Genomic DNA, 25,847 nt, shown 5'->3' with positions numbered 1-25,847 from the left:
TGGAATTCTATTGTCAGTATGATACTTAAGGCTGGCAAACAGTCAACAAATAAATGGAAAGCTTTTAAGAATAAGTAAGTGATAATAGCTATACATCTACTTATTGCGAAGTACTTAATAATTCTGTATTAACGCTTTTGTATTTTAATTTTCTTTGCAGAGTATTGGGAAAGGGTCGTTGTGGTGCATAGACCCAGAGTATAGACAAAACCTAATTCAGGCTTTGAAAAAGACACCTTATCACCCACACCCACACGTGTTCAATACACCTCCCACCTGTCCTCAGGCATATCAAAGGTAAGCAACTCAAACTTCTTTTTCTGGTCTACTGAAATGGCATTATTTTGGCAGAGACCTGCGCGGAAATTAATAGGCCATATGAGATTTTAAAAATAACTGCAGGTAAATGAGAAGGAAATTAAGTATCATTAGGAGGCATATCCATTGTTGTATTTCCTACAAACCTTACCGCTTCTGAAGCTTCGGAGGAATGTGCTTCCAGGAGGCTTCATAGTGGGTGAAATAACACCTTCCTCAGTAGAAACATGGACAGAGATCACATCTCGATGTGTGTCACGTTTTGTGGGGATAAAAGTACAGGCATGAGTCAAGCCGGTGACTCTGTTGTCCCTTCCTCTGGCCGGTCTCTGCAGACGTCCACTGGAGGCTCACTCAGCTGTTGGCTTTTGCAGTCTCCATGTGGACGGTGCTCCCAGGTGATCGTTTTGTTGTGGTTACTTGGTGTTTGCTTCTTCAAGGAGAACAGCAGAGAACCATAGAGACATTTTCTCCTCCTCACAGGCCCATTTGTTTGAGACAGTAAGGTCATGGGTACCATTTTTACAAATACATCATTGGAAGGGAGGGTAAGTAGCCTGTCACTTTTTTAAAAAAAGTATCTTAATGTTAGATTCCAAAAGAGAGCCAAGTAATCAGAACCAAATTTCTAAGATAGACTTTTAACAACACACAGTGCTTGAGTTTGAAATGCATTCCTTAACTCTACAAAAACATATTTAAAAATGTATAGAAATGTTTCTTTCATAACCACCTAGTTAAGAGGAATTATCCTTGGACTGCAAGTTGAGGTTAATTAGGGATGGCATGGTGTCATAGGCTTCAGGAATTTTGCAGTCCACTTCTCTGCAGATTCTTTTCCTAGTCTGCTGTTTGTTCTGCAGGAGGGAGCACAAAATGATCTTCTGAAATAGCATTAATGAAGTTCTTGTGCATCTCAGTTGAGAAGCATTCCATCACAGGCCCTAGACAATCAGTCTTTAGCAAGAGACAGGGAGGAACAGCTGGGCTCTCTGAGAAGACTGCTGTATGTCTGCCTTTGCTAGGCGATTAGCGTGATGGTACCCATAGCAACTGGAGCGTCTCCATAGTAACGCGTAGCCGAGACAGGTGCAGTTGCATCACAAGGCTGTTTGTTGCCTGGCAAAAGGACAGGCCATTAGTACTTAGATATACGCTGTTGCCTTAGAAACAAATAACCCTACATAGCAACTACAGTTGGTTTGAAAGACTTGGTGTGGGGTGGAGCGGGGGAAGGTTGTAGCAGCTTTTGTCTGTGCTCATAAAAATCAGTGGAAGCATACTTTATTCGAAATGACAACTTGAGGTCATATAGCTGTAGGAGAGAAAATGGGATTTTCCAGAGCAGCCCAGCCAATATCGTAGACGTGTCCAGAAGGACAGAGCCATATGCTTGGTTTTCTCCTTGTGGCCGTAGCCACTCCCCAGATGGAAGAGAACCAGGATTGGAGTGGAGAATTGCCGACGTCCAGGTTTGGTGAAGGAGGACATGACGCTAATTATTGAAATGTTTCCCAGAGTCTCATGTTTCTTTGTCTTTCTACTCCCCGTACCCTCCAGGCTCCATAGAATACCCTTCTCTGGCTTTTCCAGTTTGCACCTCGGAAGTATTTCGTCTCCCTTTGCTTCTAGGAAGTTAAGAACATAAATGTAACTCATTGGGTCATGTCGGTGGTTCATTTAGATGAGTATTTTGTTGCCAAATGTGACCCCGAGGGAAACACAGTAATTATTTAATAATTCGAAGGATTATAGAGGAGCTCTGGGGGTTGGAACAGGGATGCATATTCAGGCGAGAGGCATTCCGCGCTGGCCTTAGCTTAATAACTTTATTTGATTTTTAATATAGGCATAAAAATGCAGACGAACCAGAGCTTTTGTAATGAAAATCATATCTGAAGAAATACTTCAGACCCTGCTCTGTCACCTCCAGCCTTTCTCCCCAGTTGACTGAGTGGGGGAAACAAAAGGGTTTCTGCCTCTGCCCATGCAGTGCTTAGATTTCACCTCCACGGAGGTCACTGACTCTGGAGGGAGATGACAGATGAGATTCTAGCCTTCACCTTCCGTGCCTTAACTCCACGAGAACAGGTCACATTCTCTTTCCTGGGGACTGTCGTCCCTTCATCTGAAAGCTGAGAGTTTGCTTCAGGATCTTCTAGTGTGTGAAATTGCACTGAAGCCACTGAACACCGGGTAACTGTACAATATTTTTGTGTCTTACAGTGATGTGGCATTTGGCGCCATTCTAAGCCATCAGGCCACTTGTTGACATGACTTAGGGGAGATGGAATGGAACAGAGCAAGTCATTAAACGGGGACCCAAAAATGCCGAATTGACGTGAGCTGGCTGGGTCCACTGCGAGGCAGGGAATCACCTGTCAGCCCCTTGCTGGATCACTGTGAGGGGCACCTGGGAAGTGCTTGCCTTTCACAGAGCTGGTACTTAGCATGCTGAAGAAGATGGTGATTATACTAGATGGGCGGTTATTGCTAGGACTTGCAGGTGTGCTTGGCAGATACCGCTCTGAACTGAGCTGCAGGTGGCTGGAAATGCTGCGGAAAAGCGAGGCATTTGAAAACACTGCCCAGACCTTGCTCACATTCAAATACCGTGCTAAATATTGTGATATGGAGACCCGTGCTTCTGTTTTCTAAACGTGCCCTTTTGGATGTATGTTAGGATGTCCTTCCACACCTGCTTTGTTGACACCAAATTTGTGAATTGTTTTTAATCGAAGTGCAGAGCTCAGTGACCTCTTCTGTTTGTTTGCTAGGAATGTCTATAACGGAGTACCGCAAACCAAGTGACTTAAACAACAGAAACTTACTGTCTCATGGTTCTGGAGGCTGGAAGTCCAAGATCAAGGTGTCAGCAGGGTTGGTTCCTTCTGTGGGCTGTGAGGGAGCGTCTGTTCCGCCCCTCTCTTCTAGCTTCTAGTGATTTACTGGCATTTTGCTGGAATGCTTTTGGCCTACCTTGGCCTGTAGAAACATCAGTCTGATTTCTGCCTTCACCTTCACTTGACATTCGTTTTCTCTTTGTGGTTGCCTGTGTCCAAATTTTCCCTTCTTATAAGGACACACTGGGCATATTGGTTTAGGGGCCTATCTTTCTCCCATAATGGCTCATGCTATTTAACTAATTACATTTTCAATGGCCCTGTTTCCAAATAAGGTCATGTTCAGATGTACTGAGGACTGGGACTTCAACATATGAATTTTGGGGAGGCACAAGGCACCCCATAGCAACCCTTCTTAGGGAGATACTTCTCCATAAAAATATGGAGAAGCAGAAAGGAAATATTTAAAGAACAAAATGATGGGGTTGGGGGCAGGGGTGTCAAAGGGATTTTCCTGAAGTTGCTCCCAGTAGCCAAAGCTGGGACAGTGTAAGCAGCAAAATCAATAACAGTGTTGGATTATAACTCGAAATATAAAATGAATACCTGAATCCAGCCTGATGTAAATAAATGATTGAATAACGAAACAAATAAATGAGAGAAGAGACACATTTCCCATTCCAAATGCTTGATGTAGCTGTTTCTCCACTGAAGGAGGTGGAGCGGAACTGTCCACTCCCTGAATGGCTGCACTTAATGACCTACTTCTAAAGATGAGAGTGTGGAATAGGTTGGAAAAGGAAGTTTAGAGTGGAAAAAGCTGGTGAACACTCTGTCCCAGCTGGTGAAAGCTGCCATCCTCAGTGATGTGCTGTTGATACCAGACAGCTCTCATAGGACAGCATAAATTTGGCACTTCAGCTTTGTGGCCTTCCTCCCCAGACACACAACCCAGTCTAGTCATGGGAAAAACATCAAACAGTGATTTTGTCCTTCAACAGAGACATGCTGCAAAATAAGCCGATCTTCACTCCTCAAAGCCCCAAGGTCATCAGGGCAAGTCTGAGAATCTGTTACAGACCAGAGGCGGCTAGGGGGACATGATGACCAGATGTGTCCTATGATGTCCTGGATGGGATCCTGGAACAGTTAAAGGACATTAGGGGAAAACTTGCGAAATAGGAATTAACTGTGCAGTTTAGTTAATAGTAGTAGTAGTATGCTGCATGTTTATAGCAGCACAATTCGCTGCTGCAAAGATACCGAACCAACCTAAGTGCCCATCAGCCAACGACTGGATAAGGAAAATGCGGGGTATATACACTGTGGAATACTACTCAGCCATAAAAAGGAACAAAATAATGTCTTTTGCAGCAACTTGGATGGAGCTGAGGGCCTTATTCTAAGTCAACTCAGGAATGGAAAACCAGATATCGTATGTTCTCACTTATAAGTGGGAGCTAAACTGTGAGGAAGCAAAGGCATGAGAATGATACAATGGACGCTGGGGACTCGGGGTGGGTGTAGGTTCGGAGAGGGATGAAGGATAAAAGACCACATATGGGGTGACAGGTGCACTAAAATCTCAGAAATCACCACTAAAGAACTTATCCATGTAACTCAAAACCATCTGTACCCCAAAAACTATTGAAATAAAAAAATGGTAGTCTTCCAGTGTTGTGACTAGTGTCTTGTAGTAATATGTGGTGTTAACATTAGGGAAAACTAAGTCCTTGTAACTTTTCTGTTAAAAAAAAAAAGCTGCTGGTAAAAGAAAGTTTAAAAAAAAAAAAAAAGCAGTCTCCAAAATGTAGACTCATTGAATTGATCAATTTTAAATATCCAAATCGTTTTTGGTAGAATGAAAAGTAAAATCACTGTATCCCTGAGAGTTGCCTGACCTACTTTAGTGAAGAGCTGCTTGTTAAGGGCTCTTGCTTTTGCGTTATTGTCTGGAAGATCTGCTGAGCCATACGAGGGGTCTCTTTGTAGTTTGGATACCACCGTTCTTGGAACATTAGTTCTGTGAAATGGCACTCCACTGTGCTTTGTAGAGTACCCGTGACTGAGCTCGGGGTACCCAGGCTCACTGAGCCAAGCCAGCTTGCTTGGGGAATCTACACCTTTGCCAAGGAGACTCTGGCTAGTGGCCTTCGGAATCTAGATCCGAAAAGTGGAAGGAGGGGTGGTGTATTTGGTTGCTTGCCTGTAACTCTTCAGAAAAGTCCATTGAGCTGTTCGAATGTTTATGTTCCCTATGGCCCTCCTTCCTAGATGCATCATTTCTCATTAAAGAATATGTGTGTTTTAATGCTTCCAATAGCTATTGTCAAATTGCCTCCTGATTTTACACTCTGTTCTAATCCACATTCCCACCAACTTTTTAGGAAATTCTTATTTTTCTAACCTTTCTCAAGGTCTCATAGTTAAATGAAAAGACATTTCCCCAATGGGTGACCTTGACTTTGTGATTTTGGTACTCATAGTGGGGGTATTTTAACTTTATAACACTACATTAACACCCTATAAACAGTAGCTCTCCCCATAATAATGTTTATGACAACAGATTGTTTTTAGAGAGTGACATATATATGGGTTTATGTAATACCTTCTCTATTATAGGCACCGATCCAAAGTCAGTTTCCAGAAAAACATTTTAATCCTATCTCACCATGGTTGGAGAACAGGTTTTGCATTTAATCAAACAGTGGAGAGTTTCCTGGATGATCATTTTCCAGAGCCACTGTTGTTTTGTGTTTCCTTGGTAATTCCAAAGAAATCCCAGCATCTTATGTGTCTTTGGTCTCCGTGATGGGTTGGCCATGTTGGGGTGTTAGACGGTCAGAAACTGATTGAGAGGGTTTTTTGTTCTCCTGTGAGCCTTCCATTTTTTTTGCTTTAAAGTCTTCAACGTAAAAATAATGACATACTCTATATTTCGTGTAAAGGATTGTAGCTTAACATGTATAAAGTTAGAAAAATCCGCAAGACTTTCATTTGCTGATCTAGGTCTAAAGATTTATTTTTTGGATGACTATAAAGTTTGCTCAGTTAGAATATTTCAAGCAAGTTTCTTGGCCAGGTGTGGTAGGTCACACCTGTAACCTCAGGACTTTGGGAGGCCAAGGTGGGTGGATCACTTGAGGTCAGGAGTTTAAGACCCTCCTGGCCAACATGGTGAAACCCCATTTCTACCAAAAAATACGAAAATTAGTGGGGGTGTGGTGGCAGGCGCCTATAATCCCAGCTACTCAGGAGGCTGAGGCAGGAAAATTGCTTGAACCTGGGAGGCGAAGGTTGTAGTGAGCCGAGATTGCGCCTTTTCAGTCCAGCCTGGGCAACAGAGCGAGACTCCATCTCAAAACAAACAAACAAACAAAAAAAAGTTTCTTTTACTCTCATCTTTAAAAAAAAAATCTAGACATTTAAGCTTCTCGTTTAACTCTGTTTCTCTTTGCTTCTTTAGAGCAATTTCATGAGCCGCAAAAAAAAAAAAAAAAAAAAAAAAAATATGCATTAATGGCCTCGCCAAAGATTTTGGGCTTTCTGATATCGAGGTTCTTAATGAAAATGGCAGATTTTAGTGCTGACTCAGCTAGTTCTATTTTATCCTGCCTGCTGCCCTATTGATGTCCCTTTTTTTTTAAAAAAATTTAAATGTCCCCATAGAGTAATACTGCTAAGGGTACAGAAATTGTACAGAGTGGTCACTGTGTATTCAAATTAACAAGGTTATCAGTCATTCTTTAACAGGGGCATAATCTTTGGCTGTTGTAGTGAGGTTTGTAATCTGGGAATAGTAGATGGGGGAATTGTATTGGGAGGAGGTGGGGAAGGTACTGGGGTGTTTAGGGAACTCATCCTTTTAGACAATTAGAAGATTAGAAAATTCTTAAAATGTTAATCTTGTTAACATAATGGTGTTAATTCCTCCACTCAGAATGCTGAATTTGCACACAGCAAGGAATAGCTTATTCATTGCTTGGATAGGATCCAGTAATTTTTTAATTTATAAGACATCTTTCATTCCAGTTATTCAAAGTGTTGTGCATTTAATAGTTGGCAGAAGCCCTGCAAAGCCACAGTGAAATCAGTTTTAACTTATATTGAAGAAGTTTAATTGTTAGATTGTTGTGTCGTTGCAAGTGTTAATTCAGTCAAGCATAAAGAAAGAACTCGAGGATTTAGATTACTTGCTTCATTATTACACTTATATTTACTTGAAAGCAACATATTTGATGGAAACCCGAAATAGTTTTTTAAATGCCCCTCATATTCAATACACTTATTTGGATAAGTTTAATTTAAAAACGTGAGGCATTATGCACTTTGAAAGATTATGTTTAAACAGCATCTTTTTGCTTGGAGTAATTTTTTAAAGAATATTAAATTTAAAAAATCAATATGAAGCTTCATTGTGCTAAACAGGTAGAAGAGTGTGGTAAATTAATGCGGTAAAATAGATGTGGGATTGAATACCAGGGTTTTCTAAATGATAGTATTTCCAAATATAAATTGTATTTTGTTAAAAAAATTGGAGGGGATGAAGAATAGAAAAGGCTTAAATTGTAGGGGCACACTCTTTAAAAAATACAGCGCTCATTTACAGTGGGAGCTTTAAAAATCCATTAGTTGGCTATAATTTTATTTTCATATCAAATCATATTATCTTTTGACTTCCATTATATTTCCTGAGTTGGCCTCATAGAATAATTTTGGTCTCAGCATTTTGCCTTTGGTATGCTGTTCATTGTACATTTAATTCTGAGGCAATCCTGTGTTGTTTTATTTAAATGGAAAACAGTCCCTGTTATCTTTGAGCACTTTGTATCAGGGGTAGCTCATAAATATTGTGCCCAGTCATCCAATTTCATTCTGTTTTCACACTCACTTTGAAAGTCGAATGTTTAAGTAGCCGGGCTGATTTTATCTATTTTACTCAGGTACTGAGTCAAACTCATGGCTGAGGGAGCCACTCAGAGTTGCCTTTTTATCTTCTGACCTCCTGGGGTGTCCTCAGTCCCTGGTTTGTATTTTAATAGCCAGAGCGTTAGAAGTTCTTTAAATTTACCACAGATAAATTTCCTTTGACCTAACTCCTGAGATGATGGATACCAGAGAAGCTCTGTGTTTCCAATACCTCATGAGAAGAAAGTTGCAGTGTTGATGGGCCCAGTAGGGACCTGGAGTCTTTGCAGAATTGCTCAGTGAGTATTTGCTCCTCGGGATAGCCAGCCTCGGATTCCTGAGCACAGCTTTCCTGAGCACAGCGACACCTTAGGCATTGTTCGAGGGGGACAGGTCTGCAAAGTGGGGCTCACCTGCATTCTGCATATTTCTCAAAACCCTTGCCTTCCCAGGGGAGGAGAAATTGATCTTCATGTTAGAAATATGAAAGAACTGTCAGAAGTGCATGAAATCAACCATGTACAATGTGAAACAACAGGCAGCACTGTCTTTGTCTTGTAGCAGCGTAAAAATGGCAAATTTTTCATCATAATAGAAAATAAAAAGCTGCTACCAGCACATCTAAGTTGGTCTCATAGAATACTTTTGCTCTCAGTATTTTGCCTTCTCCAAGTTCTGGTCACACTAAATACTTCCAGATTTTCTAGATCAACAAAGGAGGAGGATTAAGAAGTAGAGGTCTAGGCCAGACGCAGTGGTCACGCCTGTAATCCCAGCACTTTGGAAGGCCGAGGCGGGTGGATCACCTGAGGTTGGAAGTTCGAGGCCAGCCTGGCCAACATGGCGAAACCCCGTCTCTACTAAAAATACAAAATTAGCTGGTGTGGTGGTGCATGCCTGTAATCCCGGCTACTTGGGAGGCTGAGGCAGGAGAACCGCTTGAACCCAGGAGGCGGAGGTTGTGGTGAGCTGAGATCACCCCATTGCACTCCAGCCTGGGCGACAAGAGCGAAACTCAGTCTCAAAAATAAAAAAGAAGTAGAGGTGTAGTATAATTAGATGGGACAGTAGAACCCATCATTTATAGACGCTTTGAGGAACATAGAATGGGGGATTGATAAGGAAAGTGATCAGGCTGACAGGGACATCCATGTGTTACTGTTGAAGAATTGGGAATGTGTAACCCGGGGAAGAGCACCTTCAGAAGGTTAGTATGCCAGCCATCCTCACCTTCAGAGAGGACAGATTTTGGACTTGATGGATCGAAGTTATAGAAAAAAAGATTTGAGCTCAAGACAGAACAGCATCTGACAATGTGCCAGGCACATAACAGAAGCTGGGTAAATGCTTGAGTTGATGGGTGGATGGACAGATGAAGGGCTGAAGGTAGAATGAGCAACCCCCAGGGACGCCAGTCGAGGCTAGACAACCAGCTGCCAGGGTCGTCTCAAGATTTCACTCTTGCTGGAGAACTGCAGGGTTATCCCTACCGGCTCTTGAGATGTTGTTTCTGAGTCTACTGAGCTCCCATGCCAGTCGAGGGATATCACTGTGTAACATGGTGTTTGTAATTTATAAGGTGGAAACGAAACATTAGGGAATAGATGCATAGCTTTGTGTGCCAGCAGTGAGAGGTCAGGCTCTTCTCTTGAAATTAAGTGCAGATTTCAAGACCGTGATGGGACTAATTCAGTTACTCTTCATTCTGTGTCATCCAGCTTTTTGATTCATGCCCTACAATTACCTCCCTTGTTTTAGTGACACTTTTTTGCATTTCCTTCCATGTGAATAAAATGATCACAGCAGTGTTTTGCCAAGCAGAAGATCATTTCCAAAAGCTGTCCATCAAATCATCCCGACCTCCCCCCTATTGTTTATCCACTGAATTAATGAGAATAACACCCACCCTTTGCATAAATCTCCATGGAAGAGCCAAACTGGTGTCCTTGTTTTGTAGAAGCACATGTTCTTGGCCAGAGTCTCTGATCACATTCATAATCTTGTTTTTCTTACGTAAGGTTCGTGTTGCATTATTTGTCAAAGCATCGCAGAGACTCTGGATGTGAGAGGTAGGAAAGAGCGTGGAAAGCATCAGAGATTCCACGTTAATTGCTAACTTTTGCTGATTTTTAAGTCATCTGGAGAAAACCTCCATAAACCATTGAGACACGTTAAAAAAAAATCCTTATCTTCTCAGATTGAGTTGCTTAATCACCATAGTCCAAGTTGAGACATGTTTCCCATGTGTTTACTTTTAAGTTGAAAGTTTTGGTCAAAGTCTGTTTATGAGCAGCTTCTTTCAACATATGTCTCTAACACACGTTAGTTTCCCCCTCCCCTCAGAACACATGCCCCACCCGGTTTGGCAAGAAGAAAAATGAATGGGAAGAAAACTCATTCGGAGGGGGAAAAATATTACCATATTTTAGTAGCTTTTTCTACCTTTTCCTCCTGCAATCCCCTTCCTTCTCTTTCCTCTCTCTTTCCCTTTGCAGCTGTGGGCTTCTGAATGAAAGCTTTTTGTTTGTTTGTTTTAACTGTAAGGAGAGCACAGTTTCTTATCTAAGGATTCTTCCGAACTGGAAATTGCTAACCCCCCCGCCCCGCCCTCCTATTCTTTTCTACTGATGAGAAAGACATGGAGACTTTTCCCTGGAGAGATTTCCCTGCGATTCTAGCTTCCCAGAGGAGTCCCTCATGAGGGAGTTCTGGCCTGGCTTTGGTACATTCACCCACCCCCAGGCCTCCAGCCCAGGCTTAGCTCCACCTCCATTTGCAGGGGAGGGGCCCCAAGTTGGTGCTGCAGATGGACCCGGCAGCTGTGTTACCCTCAGGAGGAAGAGGCCAGTGTGAGGAAACAGTGAGGAAGCAGAGAAACGAAGTCTGAAGCTCTCAAAGCATGACTCTGGCTTCCCCGTCCACCCCATTCTGCCCACAGTAGATCAGGTGTCAGAAACTCCGTCCGGGGCCTGTCTCCCATGAGCTTAAGTGCCCCCGAGAGGTCCTTCTGCCTCCCCAGCATCGGAAGGAGCAGGACCTGAGAACCACACACTTGCCCTGGCGCTGGCAGGGGGACTCGAGGGTCTCCATGCTTCCTCCCAGCCACTGTCGCACCAGGCCCAGAGCAGATCTCAGTAAGTCGTAGGAAGAGGCTCAGCTTAGAGCCTCACCTGAGTCACTCACTACTAGCTGTGTGACCTTGGAGACGTTACCTGAAACCTCTGGTCTCTGAGCCTGTTTTGTTACTCATTGTGACGTAAGAATGCTTGTCTCAAATGAGAGCTTCAGGGATGAAATTCAGTAAAATGATATACCGAATGCTTAGCCCTTGTGCCTGGCCCAGGGAAAGTCAATGAATTTGGTTTCTCCTTCATCACCATTGCCACTCTCTTTTGATAAATTGCATGGTCTTGTTTCTGCAAATGCTGCCTTTTTTTTTTTTGAGACCGTGTTTTGTTCTTTTGCCCAGGCTGGAGTGAAGTGGTTCGATCTTGGCTCACTGCAACCTCCCCACTGCCCCCCACCCCTGGGTTCAAGTGGTTATCCTGACACAGCCTCCTGATTAGCTGGGATTACAGGAGCCTACCACCACACCTGGCTAATTTTTGTATTGTAGTAGAGACAGGGTTTCACCATGTTAGCCAGGCTGGTCTCTAACTCCTGACCTCAGGTGATCCACTCACCTCGGCCTCCCAAAGTGCTGGATTACAGGCGTGAGCCACTGCACCCAGCCTGCTGCATGCCAGTTTGGCCCTCGTATGTATGGTTTTGCATTGAGGTATCTTTTTATACTTTATGTTCTGTGCTTTCCATTAGATTTAAGATCTGTGAAAACCAGGACCCTTTGCAAGTTCTTCCCGTGCTTTAAACTTTGCATGTAGGTGTTATTCAAAATATATTATTTATTCATGGTTTCTCTTAGATTGCATAGCATAGATTATGAGAGTAGTGCAAAATATTTTCCTTTAGTTGCTCAGGGATGCCAGAAAGCATTGGCTACCCTCTTCCCCTTTGTAGTCTCAAGTCCAGACGTTTGGAGGGGGAGGGAGAAGCTGGACTGTGTGCCTCTTCTCTCTAAAGACAATTTAGCAATTTTGCAGTGTTGCTGTTTCTGACCTTCCATCTACTTCCCCATCTGTCTGCCAAGGTCCAGGTGTCCCTCTAGGTATGCACGAGGCCAGACTGTTTGGACCTGGTCATTCTTGAAGCCTAAGAGACCCATCAGGCTGCCCTGGGATAGAAAGGTTATAAATTCCAGGCTGTTGACTCCAAGGCACCAAATATTGTCAGAGGAGGGAACATTTTGCAGCTGCCATAGAAAATGCAAATATGGGCCAGGCTCACGCCTGTAATCCCAGCACTTTAGGAGGCCAAGGCAGGGCGGGGTGTGGGGGAGTGGATCACATGAGGTCAGGAGTTCAAGACCAGCCTGGCCAACATGGCAAAACCCCATCTCAATTAAAAATGCAAAAATTAGCTGGGCTTGGTGGCACGTGCCTGTAATTCCAGGTACTCAGGAGGCTGAGGCAGGAGAATTGCTTGAACCCGGGAGGCAGAGGTTGCATTGGGCCGAGATTGTGCCACTTCACGCCAGCCTGAGCAACAGAGAGAGAGACTCTGTCTCAAAAAAAATAAAATAAAATAGAAAATGCAAATGTGCTGAAGGTGGTGCAGGCCAGGGATTGCTCCAGCTTGTCATTATTCCTTTAAAAAGAAGCCTCCCTCTGCTCCTCTGTACATTTCTGCAGAGCGGGCACTTGAAAGATAAGGCTCCGGAGCTCTCCCTGCCCTAATCATAATGGGAAAAGTTTTCACCCCAGGCCGGCCCAAACACTCAATTGTGTTCTTTCTCTACCAGATACATAATCCGTGTTTAAATCGCTTGGCAGTCACTCATTAGTTTTCTTCCCCTACATTCTTTTCTTCTTTGATGAGAACAAAGCCCAGCTCCTCCCAGCTCCCAATCTTGCTTTTCTCTCCCAGGAAATCTCCCTGCTGCACTTTGATCCCTTAGGAAGAAAGTCACCCAAATGCTATCCTTCCCTATCTGCTAAAAGAGGAAGATCTTGATTCTTTGTACTTCCAAATCTGTGTTCAGAACTCACAAATCTGTGGTGCCAGAGGCCCTGATTTTTCTGGAGGCATTCTGGCCACCTACCATGGCCTGACTACCTAAGGACCCCTCTCTTGGGCAGTTACCCCTCCCTGATTTTTGATGGACTGTTCTTGAAAAAGGGAGGATTGGACATATGGTAACGCCAATGGAATTTTATTCTTAGTAAAGCCCTTTGAAGTTCCCTCTTTCTAACACCACCCCTTCTTACCCTCACCCCTTAGATGTGGCGTGTTCCATCATCAGGGTTGTTGAAGTTAAAGTTGTAGGAAAACCAGCCTGAATTTCTCTAATACAACTCTTTGATGTAGAGTAAAACAAAAATCTGTTTCCATCTGATATTCTAGGCTTCTAAGAAATGAACTATGAAAGTAAGCTCCTTAGCACTATAGGATTGTAAAGAATTTTAAATTTATTGTATTCCATCTGCTTTAGACTCTAAACCATTCTGGATTCTGATTGGGAGGCGGAAAACCAAGCATTTATTGGGCACCTACTGTGTGTCAGACTTGGTATAACAGACATCATGTGGGAGGCCATCACATGCCTGTAAAGAGCAGGTCACACAGCTTGCAGATGACTGAGCTGGGACCTGAGCCGGCCTCATCTGATTCTTCTCACCCCAGAGCCTGAGTTCTTCTTAAGGTAACTTGCCACCTCATGGTCACCGTCTTCTGTGGAAACATTCTTCAGTGAGCTTTGGAAAGGAGGAATGACATATCGCTGGTTAAAAAGGAGTTTAGGGTTTGTAGCATAGTGAGGGTAAGAGAGATGGGAGGTGAGAGTTCCTGCCATTGGAAACTGGGAGTAGTGAGGGAACAATGACAATTGGATCAAGAGCCATGGAACTTGATGAGGGAGGGGTGGAGAGGAAGCAGAGAGGATTCTGTGTGGGTGGATGGATGGATGGAGGCACAGTTAGAAGGATGGGGGGGGAGACGAAGGGCCATGAATGTGTGTGTGTGTGTGTGTGTTTGTGTGTAAGGATCACTTCTATTTTTGACAAAATAGAAAAGTGAATGTAGGGTGGGGGGAAAAAATCACACAATAATATTTTAGGGATTGTTTATACTGTCATTTAATAAGAAAAAAGAAAGTCAAACCTCGCCAACCTCACCATATTATCAAACTTTCTTGTCCATGAATTCTTAGAGTGAATGAGGGTTTTCTCTTGTTTTGTTCTTCTTAAATTCTCAGTCATCTTGGGAATAAGCGTCCATACTTCAGCTATCTTTCTAATCATTTCTTATTTGTATTTTTTTTTTTTTGATATGTCTGCAGGGAGAAGTGACAAGGGCTCTCACCATCTTTTGAATTTAGATTAAAAAAAATTATTGTTGTTAAAGCAATATATTTTGTTAACATTTCTTAAAAATAAAAACCTCTCTAACCACCGTCCTGAATCTCCAATGTTGTACACAGTAGAGAGTTGTGAAATAAAAATGAATAGATATAATTAGCATCTTTTTATTTGATATTGATGTCATAAAATGGATCAAAGACACAGGGTTAATTTTATTTGTTAAGGAATAAGCAGTGAAGATTCTTCCAAAAATGCCTGGCTGATTTCTGGTTGACCCAAGTGTATAAAAATTAATCTCTAAATGATTATCAAAATAGTGTTTTTTTTTTTTTTTTTTGAGACAGAGTTTCGCTCTTGTTACCCAGGCTGGAGTGCAGTGGCACGATCTCGGCTCACCGCAATCTCTGCCTCCTGGGTTCAAGCGATTCTCCTGCCTCAGCCTCCTGAGTAGCTGGGACTACAGGCATGTGCCACCATGCTCGGCTAATTTTTGTATTTTTAATAGAGATGGGGTTTCACCATGTTGACCAGGATGGTCTCGATCTCTTGACCTCGTGATCCACCCGCCTCGGCCTCCCAAAGTGCTGGGATTACAGGCGTGAGCCACCGTGCCTGGCAAAATAGTGTTTTAAATAGCATATTTGCTGAGGCAAGAGTTAGATCATAGGAATGATAAGCACTGTTGGTCATTTTGATTGTGCCAAGTTCAGTGGACCTTTATGGCAAAACACAACATATGAGGATGTTTTTGATAATTAAAGCGGGTGTAGGAATGATACTCAATTTGAGAGACTCAACTGAAAGTAATATGCTAGACCACTGAGCAGTTCTACAAATCAGTCTTGGAAAACTTGGGGGATTTTTGGTCCTTCCACACCCCCAGCTTTATTGAAGTATAATTGATGAATAAAAATTGTGGATATTTAAGGTGTACAGTGTAATGTTGTGATACACACATTTTAAAATGATTACAATAGTTAAGATCCATTAGCAAATTTCAAGTATACAATATAGTATTATTAACTGTAGTCACTGTGCTGTAGATTAGGTCTCCAGGGCTTATTTTATTTTATTTTTGACGAAATCTTGTTCTCTCGCCCAGGCTGAAGTGCAGTGGCCTGATCTTGGCTCACTGCAATCTCCACCTCCCATTCTCCTTCCTCAGCCTCTCGAACAGCTGGGACTACAGGTGTGCACCAACACACCTGGCTAAGTTTTCTATTTTCAGTAGAGACGGGGTTTTGCCATGTTGGCCAGGCTGTTCTTAAACTCCTGACCTCAGGTGATCCACCTGCCTCAGCCTCCCAAAGTGCTGGGATTACAGGTGTGAGCCACGGCACCTGGCCAACTTACTCATTTTATAACTGCAAGTTTTTTACCCTTTGACCAACAGCATCTCATTTCCCCCAGCCCTCCTCATCCCCACAACCCCGACCCCTGCTAACCATGCTTCTACTCTGTTTCTGTGAGTTTGCCTTTTTAGATTCCATATATAAGTGAGATCATGTGCTATTTGTCTTTCTGTGTCTGGCTTGTTTCATCTGGCATGATGTCCTCTAGGTCCATCCATCAGAAGTGGCAGGATTTCCTTCTTTTCTAAGGCCGAATGATATTCCTTTGTGTATATATTTACCACATTTTCTTTATCCATTCGTCTGTCAGTGGACACAGGTTGTTCCCATATTTTGGCTATTGTAAATAATACTGCAGTGAACTTGAGAGTGCCATGCAGATACAGTATCTCTCTGAAACAGTGATTTTATTTCCTTTGGATATATACCCCGAAGTGGAATTTCTGGATCTTATGGTGGTTCTGTTTTCTGTTTGTTTGTTTTTCTTTTTTGACAGTCTCTCATTGTCACTTAGGCTGGAGTGCAGTGGTGTGATCTTGGCTCACTGCAACCTCTGCCTCTGGAGGCAAGCGATTCTCGTGCCTCAGCCTCCCAAGTAGCTGGGATTAGAGGCATGCACCACCATGCCTGGCTGATTTTTTTGTATTTTTAGTAGAGATGGGATTTCACCATGTTGGCCAGGCTGGTCTCAAATTCCTGACCTCAAGTAATCTGCCTGCCTCAGCCTCCCAAAGCGCTGGGATTACAGGCATGAGCCATCACACCCGGCTGTTTTGTGTTTAATATTATGAGGAACCTCCATACTGTTCTTTATAATAGGTGCCGAACCATTTTGCATTTCCACCAACAATGTATAAGAGTTCCCTTTTCTCCACGTCCTCGCCAATACCTAGTATCTTTCGTAGAGTAGCCATTCTTACAGGTGTGAGGTGGTATCTCATCATGGCTTTGATTTGCATTTCCCTGATGATTAGTGATGTTGAGTACCTTTTCATGTACCTGATAGATATTTGTGTGTCTTCTTTAGAAAAAATGTTTATTCTGGTCCTTTACCTGTTTTTAAACTGGGTTATTTGTGGGATTTGTTTTGTTTTTGCTATTGAGTTGTCCGAGTGCCATTCTACTGTGGATATTAACTCCTTATTGGATATGTGGTTTGCAAATATTTTCTCCGTTCTGTAGGTGGCCTTTTTCATTTTGTAGACTTATTTCCTTTGCTGTACAAAAACCTTTTTAGTTTGATGTGGACCCACTTGTTTTTGTTTTTGTGCCTGTACTTTTGGTGTCATATCCAAAAAATCATTGTTGAGACCAGTGTCATGGAGTTTCCCCTTTGTTTTCTTCTGGTTTAACAGTTTCAAGTCTTATGTGGAATGAACGTTTTAATCCATCTTGAGTAGATTTTTGTTGGGAAAATTTTGTTTTAACAAAGTCTCTAGACCAGCATTAAGGGGCAAGGAGTGAAATATCAGAATCACTAGAGGGACTTAAAAAAAATTATATAGGATGTTGCTGGAGGAGAGGCCCCTGAGACTGGGGATGGGTGTTAGGGGTATATGGGAACTGGCTGTACTTTTTGCTCAATTTTGTTGTGAACTTAAAATTTTTCTGGCTGGGCATGGTGGCTCATGTCTATAATCCCACCACTTTGGGAGGCCAAGGCGGGTGAATCACCTGAGGTTGGGAGTTCGAGACCAGTTTGACCAAACATGGAGAAACCCCACATCTACTAAAACAAAATTAGCCAGGCATGGCGGCACCTGCCTGTAATCCCAGCTACTTGGGAGGCTGAGGCAGGAGAATTGGTTGAACCTGGGAGGCGGAGGTTGCGGTGAGCCGAGATCGAGCCATTGCACTCCAGCCCGGGCAACAAATTTCTCTTAAAAAATGAAGTCTGGGCCGGGCGCGGTAGAAAAGCCTGTAATCCCAGCACTTTGGGAGGCTGAGGCGGGTGGATCACGAGGTCAAGAGATCGAGACCATCCTGGTCAACATGGTGAAACCCCGTCTCTACTAATACAAAAAATTAGCTGGGCACGGTGGCGCGTGCCTGTAATCCCAGCTACTCAGGAGGCTGAGGCAGGAGAATTGCCTGAACCCAGGAGGCGGAGGTTGTGGTGAGCCGAGATCGTGCCATTGCACTCCAGCCTGGGTAACAGCGAAACTCTATCTCAAAAAAAAAAAATGAAGTCTGTTATTAAAATTTATAATTTTTCTGGCCCTGGATAGCTGGATATGGTATTTAAAATCACTGGCTTAGTGAGTCATAGTTACCTGTGCAGGGTGTCTGCCCCTGTATACACCATATAACAGAAAAAACATGTTGAGAATTAGTGTCTTAAATCATAGACTATTGGAGCAGAAAAGAATCTAAAATCACCCAGTTTAGAGTCCTTAGATAGGAAAATACGTGAATAGTTTCCTGGAGTTGTTAGGACTTTACTTTGGAGTATACATGAAGTTGCCTGTGGTCGATAAGTCTGGGAAACACACAGCTCATTATAACTTCTCTGTAGTAAGCCAAAATTAAGATGTTTCCTACATTTTATCAAACAGACGTTTTTTTAAAAATCGTAGCACACTTATCAACATATTCCAAGGAACACCAGTTTGGGAATAAGTAATCTAAAGATTACTACTCCATAATGGTTTATGAAATCAGTTTGGGGGTTGCAACTATCTTTTTGTTATATGAAAAATGATAGAGTAGATAAGAAATACCAGAGTGCATTGCACAGAGGAGGTTATGATTTTGTGAAACCTTTGTTCCATTTTTGTATGTATGTTTATGTGAACTCAATCATAATGAAGTCTATTTCTTACTGTCATTGGTGGCCAAGAATATGTTGGAGAAGACTGGTCTGATTTAGTTCCTCAGTTTTACAACTGAAAACGCAGAGGAGACTCATGTAGGTCCTAAGATCACGTGGGGAGTTAGTAACAGATTGAGTGAGTCTGTTGTTCATCCTCAGTCCCCTTCACCAGTGCTTTCACTAAATCCATAAATCACCCTGTTTAAAAAGCAACACTTGGCTGGGCATGGTGGCTCCCGCCCGTAATCCCAGCACTTTCAGAAGCCGAGGCGGGCGGATCACCTGAAGTCAGGAGCTCGAGACCAGACTGGCCAAGATGGAGAAACCCAGTCTCTACTAAAAATACAAACAAAAATTAGCCGGGCGTGGTGGCAATCACCTGTAATCCCAGCTACTTGGGAGGCTGAGGCAAGACAATCGCTTGAACGTGGGAGTTGGAGGTTACAGGGAGCCAAGATCATGCCATTGCACTCCAGCCTGAGCAGCAGAGTGAGACTCCATCTCAGAAAACAAAACAAAACAAAGCGACACTTGTGGAAACAACGCAAATGTCCCTCAAGTGGTAGATGAACAAAATGTGGCTTGTACAGAGAGTGGAATATCATTCAGCCTTAGAAAAGAATGAAATTCTGGCACAGGCTACAACATAGATGAACTTTGAACATTATGGGCAGTGAAAAAAGCCAGATACAAAAGGACAAACGTCATATGATTCCACTTATGTGAGGTTTTCCTAGAGTGGGCAAATACATAGAGACAGAAAGTGAATTCGCGGTTACCAGGGCTTGGGGGAAGATGGGAATGGGGAGTTAGTATTTAATGGGTTCAGAGTTTCTGTCTGGGATGATGAAAAAGTTCTGGAAATAGAAAGTGGGGATGGTTGCACAACAGTGTGAATGTACCAAATGCCGCTGAACTGTACGCCTAAAACATGGTTAAAATGGCAAATTTCATATTATGTGTATTTTACCACACATTCCAAAATGAATCTAGGCACAAAAGAAGAAGAAGAAACAGAACAACATACCATTTCTTTTAGACAGATCTCATTTTACATTTGAACAGCTATTTATTCCTTTAGCCTGCCCCTGGGTGGGCCCAGGACCTGAGGATTCTCAGGCAAACAGGACAGGGTTCCTGGTTATAGGAATCCATGGAGCCGACTGTGGCCAGTGTGGCCTTAATGCTGGAATCCCTGGCAGGTGATGACTGCTAACATTTCCACAGGTGATGCGTTTTACAGCGGCAAGTGATGCTTAGCCAATGACCTTTCATGTGCTAATAGCTCTGATTTTTCCAACTGCAGCATTTGGATTAACCCACAGTTTGCTTTTGGAATGCCAAGGAGAAATATATTTTATGGTTTTTCTTTTGGTCTCACCCCTTTCGTCAGTTGGTCTTTGGCCTTAACCCATAAACAAATCAAATAGCCTTTTCTGTCTTTACTCTTCCCTCTTTCTTTGCAAGACCTCCAGGCTCTCTGCAAATGGCAATTCAAGCGACATGCTCCTACCTACAAGTTACAGTGATTCACGCTGGTTCCATTCTGTACTCTTGCTTCACATGTTTGGGTATGAGAGTCAGAAGACTCGGGGTGAACCAGAAATGAGGTTGGGCAGCTGGGTGGCAGAAGCGGGATGTCTGTTTCTTCCTTGTAAGTGACTTAAGATTTTCGATACTCCCAGTGCAAGGCAATTTCTGCCCATACAAGTTGTGGCAGGTAGGAGTCTCCCATTGGTTCTGTTTGAGGGCATCGGAGATTTCTTCCTGCCTGGCAGGCATCCTTATGCTGCTAGCCCCTCCACTGTTATTGACAAACAGGTTTGTGCTTCGAACCACCCTGTCAGAATCCCTGCAGCCCTCAAGTCGGCAGCAGCATTAAAGGAAACTTGGAGGTTGTGGCTCCAGCTTGACCAGTGAAAATCGTTAACCAGGCTTACTGGGAGCTAAGAAAGTGCTTCAAAAATAGTTTATTTTTATGTTACACTGAACTTGACCACAAATGACGGGGAAGCAGGAATGGCTGGTACGCATCGTGATAATGATCTTGAAACTCTTAGTTTTCAAGATCACAAGTCTGTGAGTTTTAGGTCCACCCCGGGGTTTTTCCACCTTTATATTAATGACATTTGGGGCCTGAGAATTCTTTATGGTGAGGGGCTGTCCTGTGCCTTGTAGGATGTTTGGAAACATCCCTGGCCTCTACCCACCAGGTGCCAGTAGCAACGCGACCCGTGACCAAGTTGTGATGATCAAAAATGTCTGCAGATATTGCCAGATGTTCCCTGGGGGTCAAAACTAGCCCCAGCTGAGGACCACGGGCATACCCCAAATCCCTTCTGCTGTGTTCTGAGTTTTAAGTGTTGAGGACTTTGTCCATTGTTGTTCTGGAAATAATAATGAAAAAGAGCTTGGGATTTTGGTTCGATTCCTGCTTTATTAGTATTAAAGGGCGTGTAAGCGTCACAGCCTGGGAAAAATTAACAGCAAGCATTGATATTAGAATGGATCTATTACCCATGTACTAGGCCTGTTCCGTGAGGGGTGCTATGTCTTAGGCAACATGATTTCTGGTGTGGTCTGTCTGCTGAAGAATTGCACGATGGCGAGGGTCTGTGGCCTCTCTCATTTCATCGACTTCGCTGCTTCTCCCGGGTGGCAGGGCAAGGTCCTGCATGGATACAAATTGAGCAGGAGGAGGTAAGCTGAGACGGATGAAGCCTGCATCCGTGGCATCTGAGTACTGCTGGTCCTCTTTTCCTTTTCGTGCCAGTCCCATGGCTGAATGACCTGGGCAGGTTATTTCAATGCACGTCTTGAGTCTTTCTCTTCCACATTTAAATGGAGGATGGTGGCCGGGCATGGTGGCTCACGCCTGTAATCCCAGCACGTTGGGAGGCCGACGTGGGCGGATCACAAGGTCAGGAGTTTGAGACCATCCTGGCTAACATGGCAAAACCCCATCTCTACTTAAAAAAAAAACACAAAAAATTAGCTGGGCGTGGTGGTGCATGCCTATAGTTCCAGCTACTTGGGAGGCTGAGGCAAGAGAATCCGCTTGAACCTGGGAGGCAGAGGTTGCAATGAGCCAAGATTGTGCCATTGCACTGCAGCCTGGGCAACAGAGTGAGACTCCATCTCAATAATAATAATAATAATAATAGTAAACTAAAGGATGGTACCTGCTCTTTATTTTGTTATCACCCATCGAGCTCTACTCTTGTGGTGGTGCCAGTTATTTGAGATCTCGGAATTCTCTGTGATGTAATCACCTGTTCTGGAGCCCCAGATGAATTCCTAAGGGCTATGCTCCAAAAAGCCAAGCCTTCCTTTCCCTCCGAGGCTAGGCTAGTGGGAATGTCTCTGCGTCGTTCATCCAATGCTGCTGGAGCTCCTGTGTGCCATGCTTTGTGCGAGTTACTTGGGATCCCTGATGACTGACCCATGTTTTCTGTCATCAGAGCGTGCGTTCCAGTTAGAAAGATGGACTTATAAACAAATCTAACGTAACTTGAGAATTGCTTTCGGTCATCTATACAAAAATGCTATGGGTTAATGATCCTGGCTGTTTTGAAGCTCTTCCCAAGTACTGAAGTAATGAAACACAGCGGTGACATTTTGGAAAGCATTAGCCTGTGGTCTGGGAGAATGCTATTTGGGAGTCTGAAAACCTGGGTTTTTAATGTTGACACTGGCCCTGATTAGCTGTGTGCTAATTCCGGTAAACCTGAGCCACTTCACCTTAATGGACTTCACTCCCTAGGTTTATAAAATGGTATGGTTGGGCCAGATCATCTCTCAGGTTCCTTCTAATTCTGTGACCTATGCTTATTATAATATTTAAAGATTGGAAACCTCGAGACTAGCCAGTCTTTGTGAGGAGGAGTTGTTGTAAGTTGTTTTTTTTTTTTTTTTGGAGATGGAGTCTCCCTCTGTTGCCCAGGCTGGAGTTCAGTGGCACGATCTCAACTAACCTCCACCTCCCAGGTTCAAGTGATTCTCCTGTCAGCCTCCTGAGTAGCTGAGATTACAGGCATACACCACCATGCCCAGCTAATTTTTGTTAGTAGAGACAGGGCTTCACCATGTTGGTCAGGCTGGTCTCGAACTCCTGACCTCATATTCCGCCTGCCACAGTCTCCCAAAGTGCTGGGATTACAGGTGTGAGCCACCACACCCAGCCTATGGTAAGTTTTTAAAGTAGCCTCCCTGCTCATTTGTGCCCTTGGAGAGACTTGGGCAACTCTGGTATGGTCAGAAGCCTAGCAGCACTTTGAGACCCCATCTGAGGGGTAAACCGATTGTAAACAGATGTCTTGCCCTGAAGTTCCAGAAGAAAAATACCATCTGTAAATAGTCCCATCAACTTTCACGGGGTTTTTTGCGGGTAGAGGTGCCTTTTACCATTATCCTTCTGTCCACTTGTGGATTTGTATAAATCCATTAGGTTAAAATCATCCATTCCTTTTGCTCTTGAAGCTGTAGATCACTTTCCTGCCCAGTTTAAACCTTGTCCCATACCTGTCACTTTTCAATTCTGTAAGTGCCATCCTCAGCATTCCAGGGTTGGTAACCCCAAAGATGGCAGCAGCCAAGCTCCTAGCAAGGGGTGCCCAGTCAGGGATAAGATCTTTAGTCATGAAGGACATCATACCGTAATGGCAGAGAAATATTGGAGCGTTCTTCTCTCCTTAACTTAGTATACTTCTTCATATTTCAGTTGCTTTGTATATAAATCTCACTTTTTCCAAGAAAACATCATACGATCTCTCACTGCATGTCAGAATGAGCTTCTTGGACCACCTAGATGATAGTTGGCAATTATGGCCTCATGTTGTGGTCCTGTATGTACATGTGGTTTTTCTCTTACAGGATTGAACTCATCTCTTAGAGCCAGTGGTTGCATCTAATCATCCAGAAAAGACCCCATGGACAGGTTGGGTGGTGTGTGTGTGAGCATATGTGTGTGTGCATATTACATACCCAGGAAATGTTGGCGGGATAGATGAATCTCAATGTCAGGCGCCAGAAGCACTCGATAAATAGTTGTTGAATTGTACCGAATTGTAAGTGGCTAAATATTTCATGGTTCTCTATTCTTCCAACTTTATGCCGTTTACCACGGGCCGGAAAAGAAGCTGAAGCTGTGTTTGCACTGAAGACTGATAAATGGTTGCTGGTTGTCTGAAGAGTCATAGAGCTTTTAGTGCTTTTACAGCTCTGATTCTTTTTTTTTTTTTTAACAACAGTGTTTACTATTTCTGGCCATTATGTACACTAATATAAAAATTTAATTAGACTCTTTCTTTTCAATTAATTATTACAGCCCTGTTTGTTTGCTCTCTCGACAGAGCCTGCTTTATGGGGACAGGAGAGATCAATTTTCTATCACAAAATTCATTACTTTTGACTAAAGTCCAGTAGGCCTGTGAGGGTGTGCACCACTCCTGATGACTTCCCCGGCAGCCAAAGGATTGTGGATTGTGAAATGGACAAGTATTAAAGCAGCCTTGGTGAAAGGACGCTTTTGATTCAAGAAGAGTTTTGATTTGATCATTGTCCTTCTCAGAGCAGCCCATGAAGCAGAGTTAAATTTTTTTGCAATTCCTGGGATTGAAAATACATTTGTGCCTTATTCATTCCTCACTGTTTAATATTTTCTTAAGAATCCAGAGAGTTGGAATTTGGTATCGATAGAATATGTAAAGCTTTCTTCCTTGGAAAATCTATTTTCTTTGATAGCACATATAAAAAAAGGTGTGTGCAGCTGGATGCGGTGGCTCATGCCTGTAATCCCAACACTTTGGGAGGCTGAGGCAGGCAGGTTAAAAGGTCAGGAGTTCAAGATTAGCCTGGCCAATATGGTGAAACCCCGTCTCTACTAAAAATATAAAAATTAGCCAGGCGTGGTGGCAGGTGCCTGTAGTCCCAGCTACTCGGGAGGCTGAGGTAGGAGAATTGCTTGAACCTGGGAGGTGGAGGTTGCAGTGAGCCAAAATCATGCCACTGCGCTCCAGCCTGGGTGACAGCAAGACTCTGTCTCAAAAAAAAAAGATATGTGCTCTGGGAAGGCAAGGATGTGGTAGGTTTGTTCTTTACTTGGCTCCAGAGCCCACACAGTGCCTGGCACATGTTAGTTGTTCAGTAAATGTTGAGTGAGAACGTATGAGATGCAGTAGTTTTGCCTTTCATCATTAAGTGTTCTTCCATCATTGGTAAAAGTGTTTTCTGAATTTAAAGTTCTCTGTGCCGCTGTCTCTAATAATCCTCCATGATTAATGTCTTGGATGGAACTGTTTTCAGTGGTAGGAGATGCCACTCCTGTAAGAGGTACGGCCATGATATCTTACTTGACAGGACAGGGGCTGGGCTTGGTCCCCAAGAGACACAGGTAATGCCCAGCTCAGCTCATTCAGCCCCCAAGGGCAGAGCATCATCTCGGGACTCACACACATCTTGTGCACTTCTGTACCCGCCACATCACTAGCTCTGTGATGTCAGTGCCTGTAGTGTCACCTCTTCTGTTCTCTGTTCACTGATGTGTAAAACTGGGCCAGTAGTATCTACACCCAGAACGGGTGGTGGCTGTTAAATGAGATCACCACAAGTAATGTCCCCTGTACAGAGATAGTTCAATAAATGTATCTGTTTACAACTCCTTTGCCTTCCAGTGATGTTTCCCTTTAAGAAAGAGAGTGGTTCTCCACCCTCCGTTCTGAACTGTTTCACCTCTTACTCTTGCATGAGATGGGGAAGAAGAAAGAGCCCCAGTAACCTCAGTCACTTGGTCTCTGACATGATACAGTGCAGAGGTTAAACCTGTGAGGTGGTGGTGGCGGTGGTGTGTGTGCTGGCATGGGCATGGGAAGAGGAGCCCCAGGAATAGCATAGCTCAGCAGAACTTTCCGCAGTGGTGGAAGTGCTCTGTGTCTGCGCTGTCCGCTAGCCACATGTGGCTGTTGAGCACCTGAGATGCGGCGAGTGTGCCCACGGAATTGCATTTTTTGTTTCCTATAGTCTTTGTGTAACTAATCCCATGTGGCCAGTGGCTACCATGTTGGACAGCGCCTCCCTAGAGCCTTCCTGTGACTCAAGGATGTGCAGCCTGTATGTTTCCTGGGGGCTTGGGAGAAATGGGGAATCTCAGACATCTCCCCAGACCTACTGGATCTGAACCTACTTTTTAATACAATCCCCA

The 25,847-nt window shown here is 43.5% G+C and overlaps 1 protein-coding gene across 12 annotated transcripts in view; it reads left to right on the top strand.

The window, feature by feature from the left end:
• Positions 1–25,847, top strand: part of FOXN3 (forkhead box N3) — a 467,496-nt gene that overhangs the window by 265,967 nt on the left and 175,682 nt on the right. For all 12 annotated transcript variants that reach the window (XM_012453090.2, XM_012453093.2, XM_012453089.3 and 9 more), the window contains one exon: positions 161–297. In XM_012453090.2, the coding sequence (XP_012308513.1) occupies positions 161–297 (137 nt within the window). The remainder of the gene's footprint in view (positions 1–160; positions 298–25,847) is intronic.

The sequence above is a fragment of the Aotus nancymaae genome, unplaced genomic scaffold (genome assembly GCF_030222135.1).
Source record: "Aotus nancymaae isolate 86718 unplaced genomic scaffold, 86718_ANA_hifiasm-v0.15.2.pri h1tg000011l, whole genome shotgun sequence".
Lineage (NCBI taxonomy): Eukaryota > Metazoa > Chordata > Mammalia > Primates > Aotidae > Aotus > Aotus nancymaae.
Note: the sequence above shows the minus strand (reverse complement) of the source record. Positions and strands in the feature narration are given on the sequence as shown.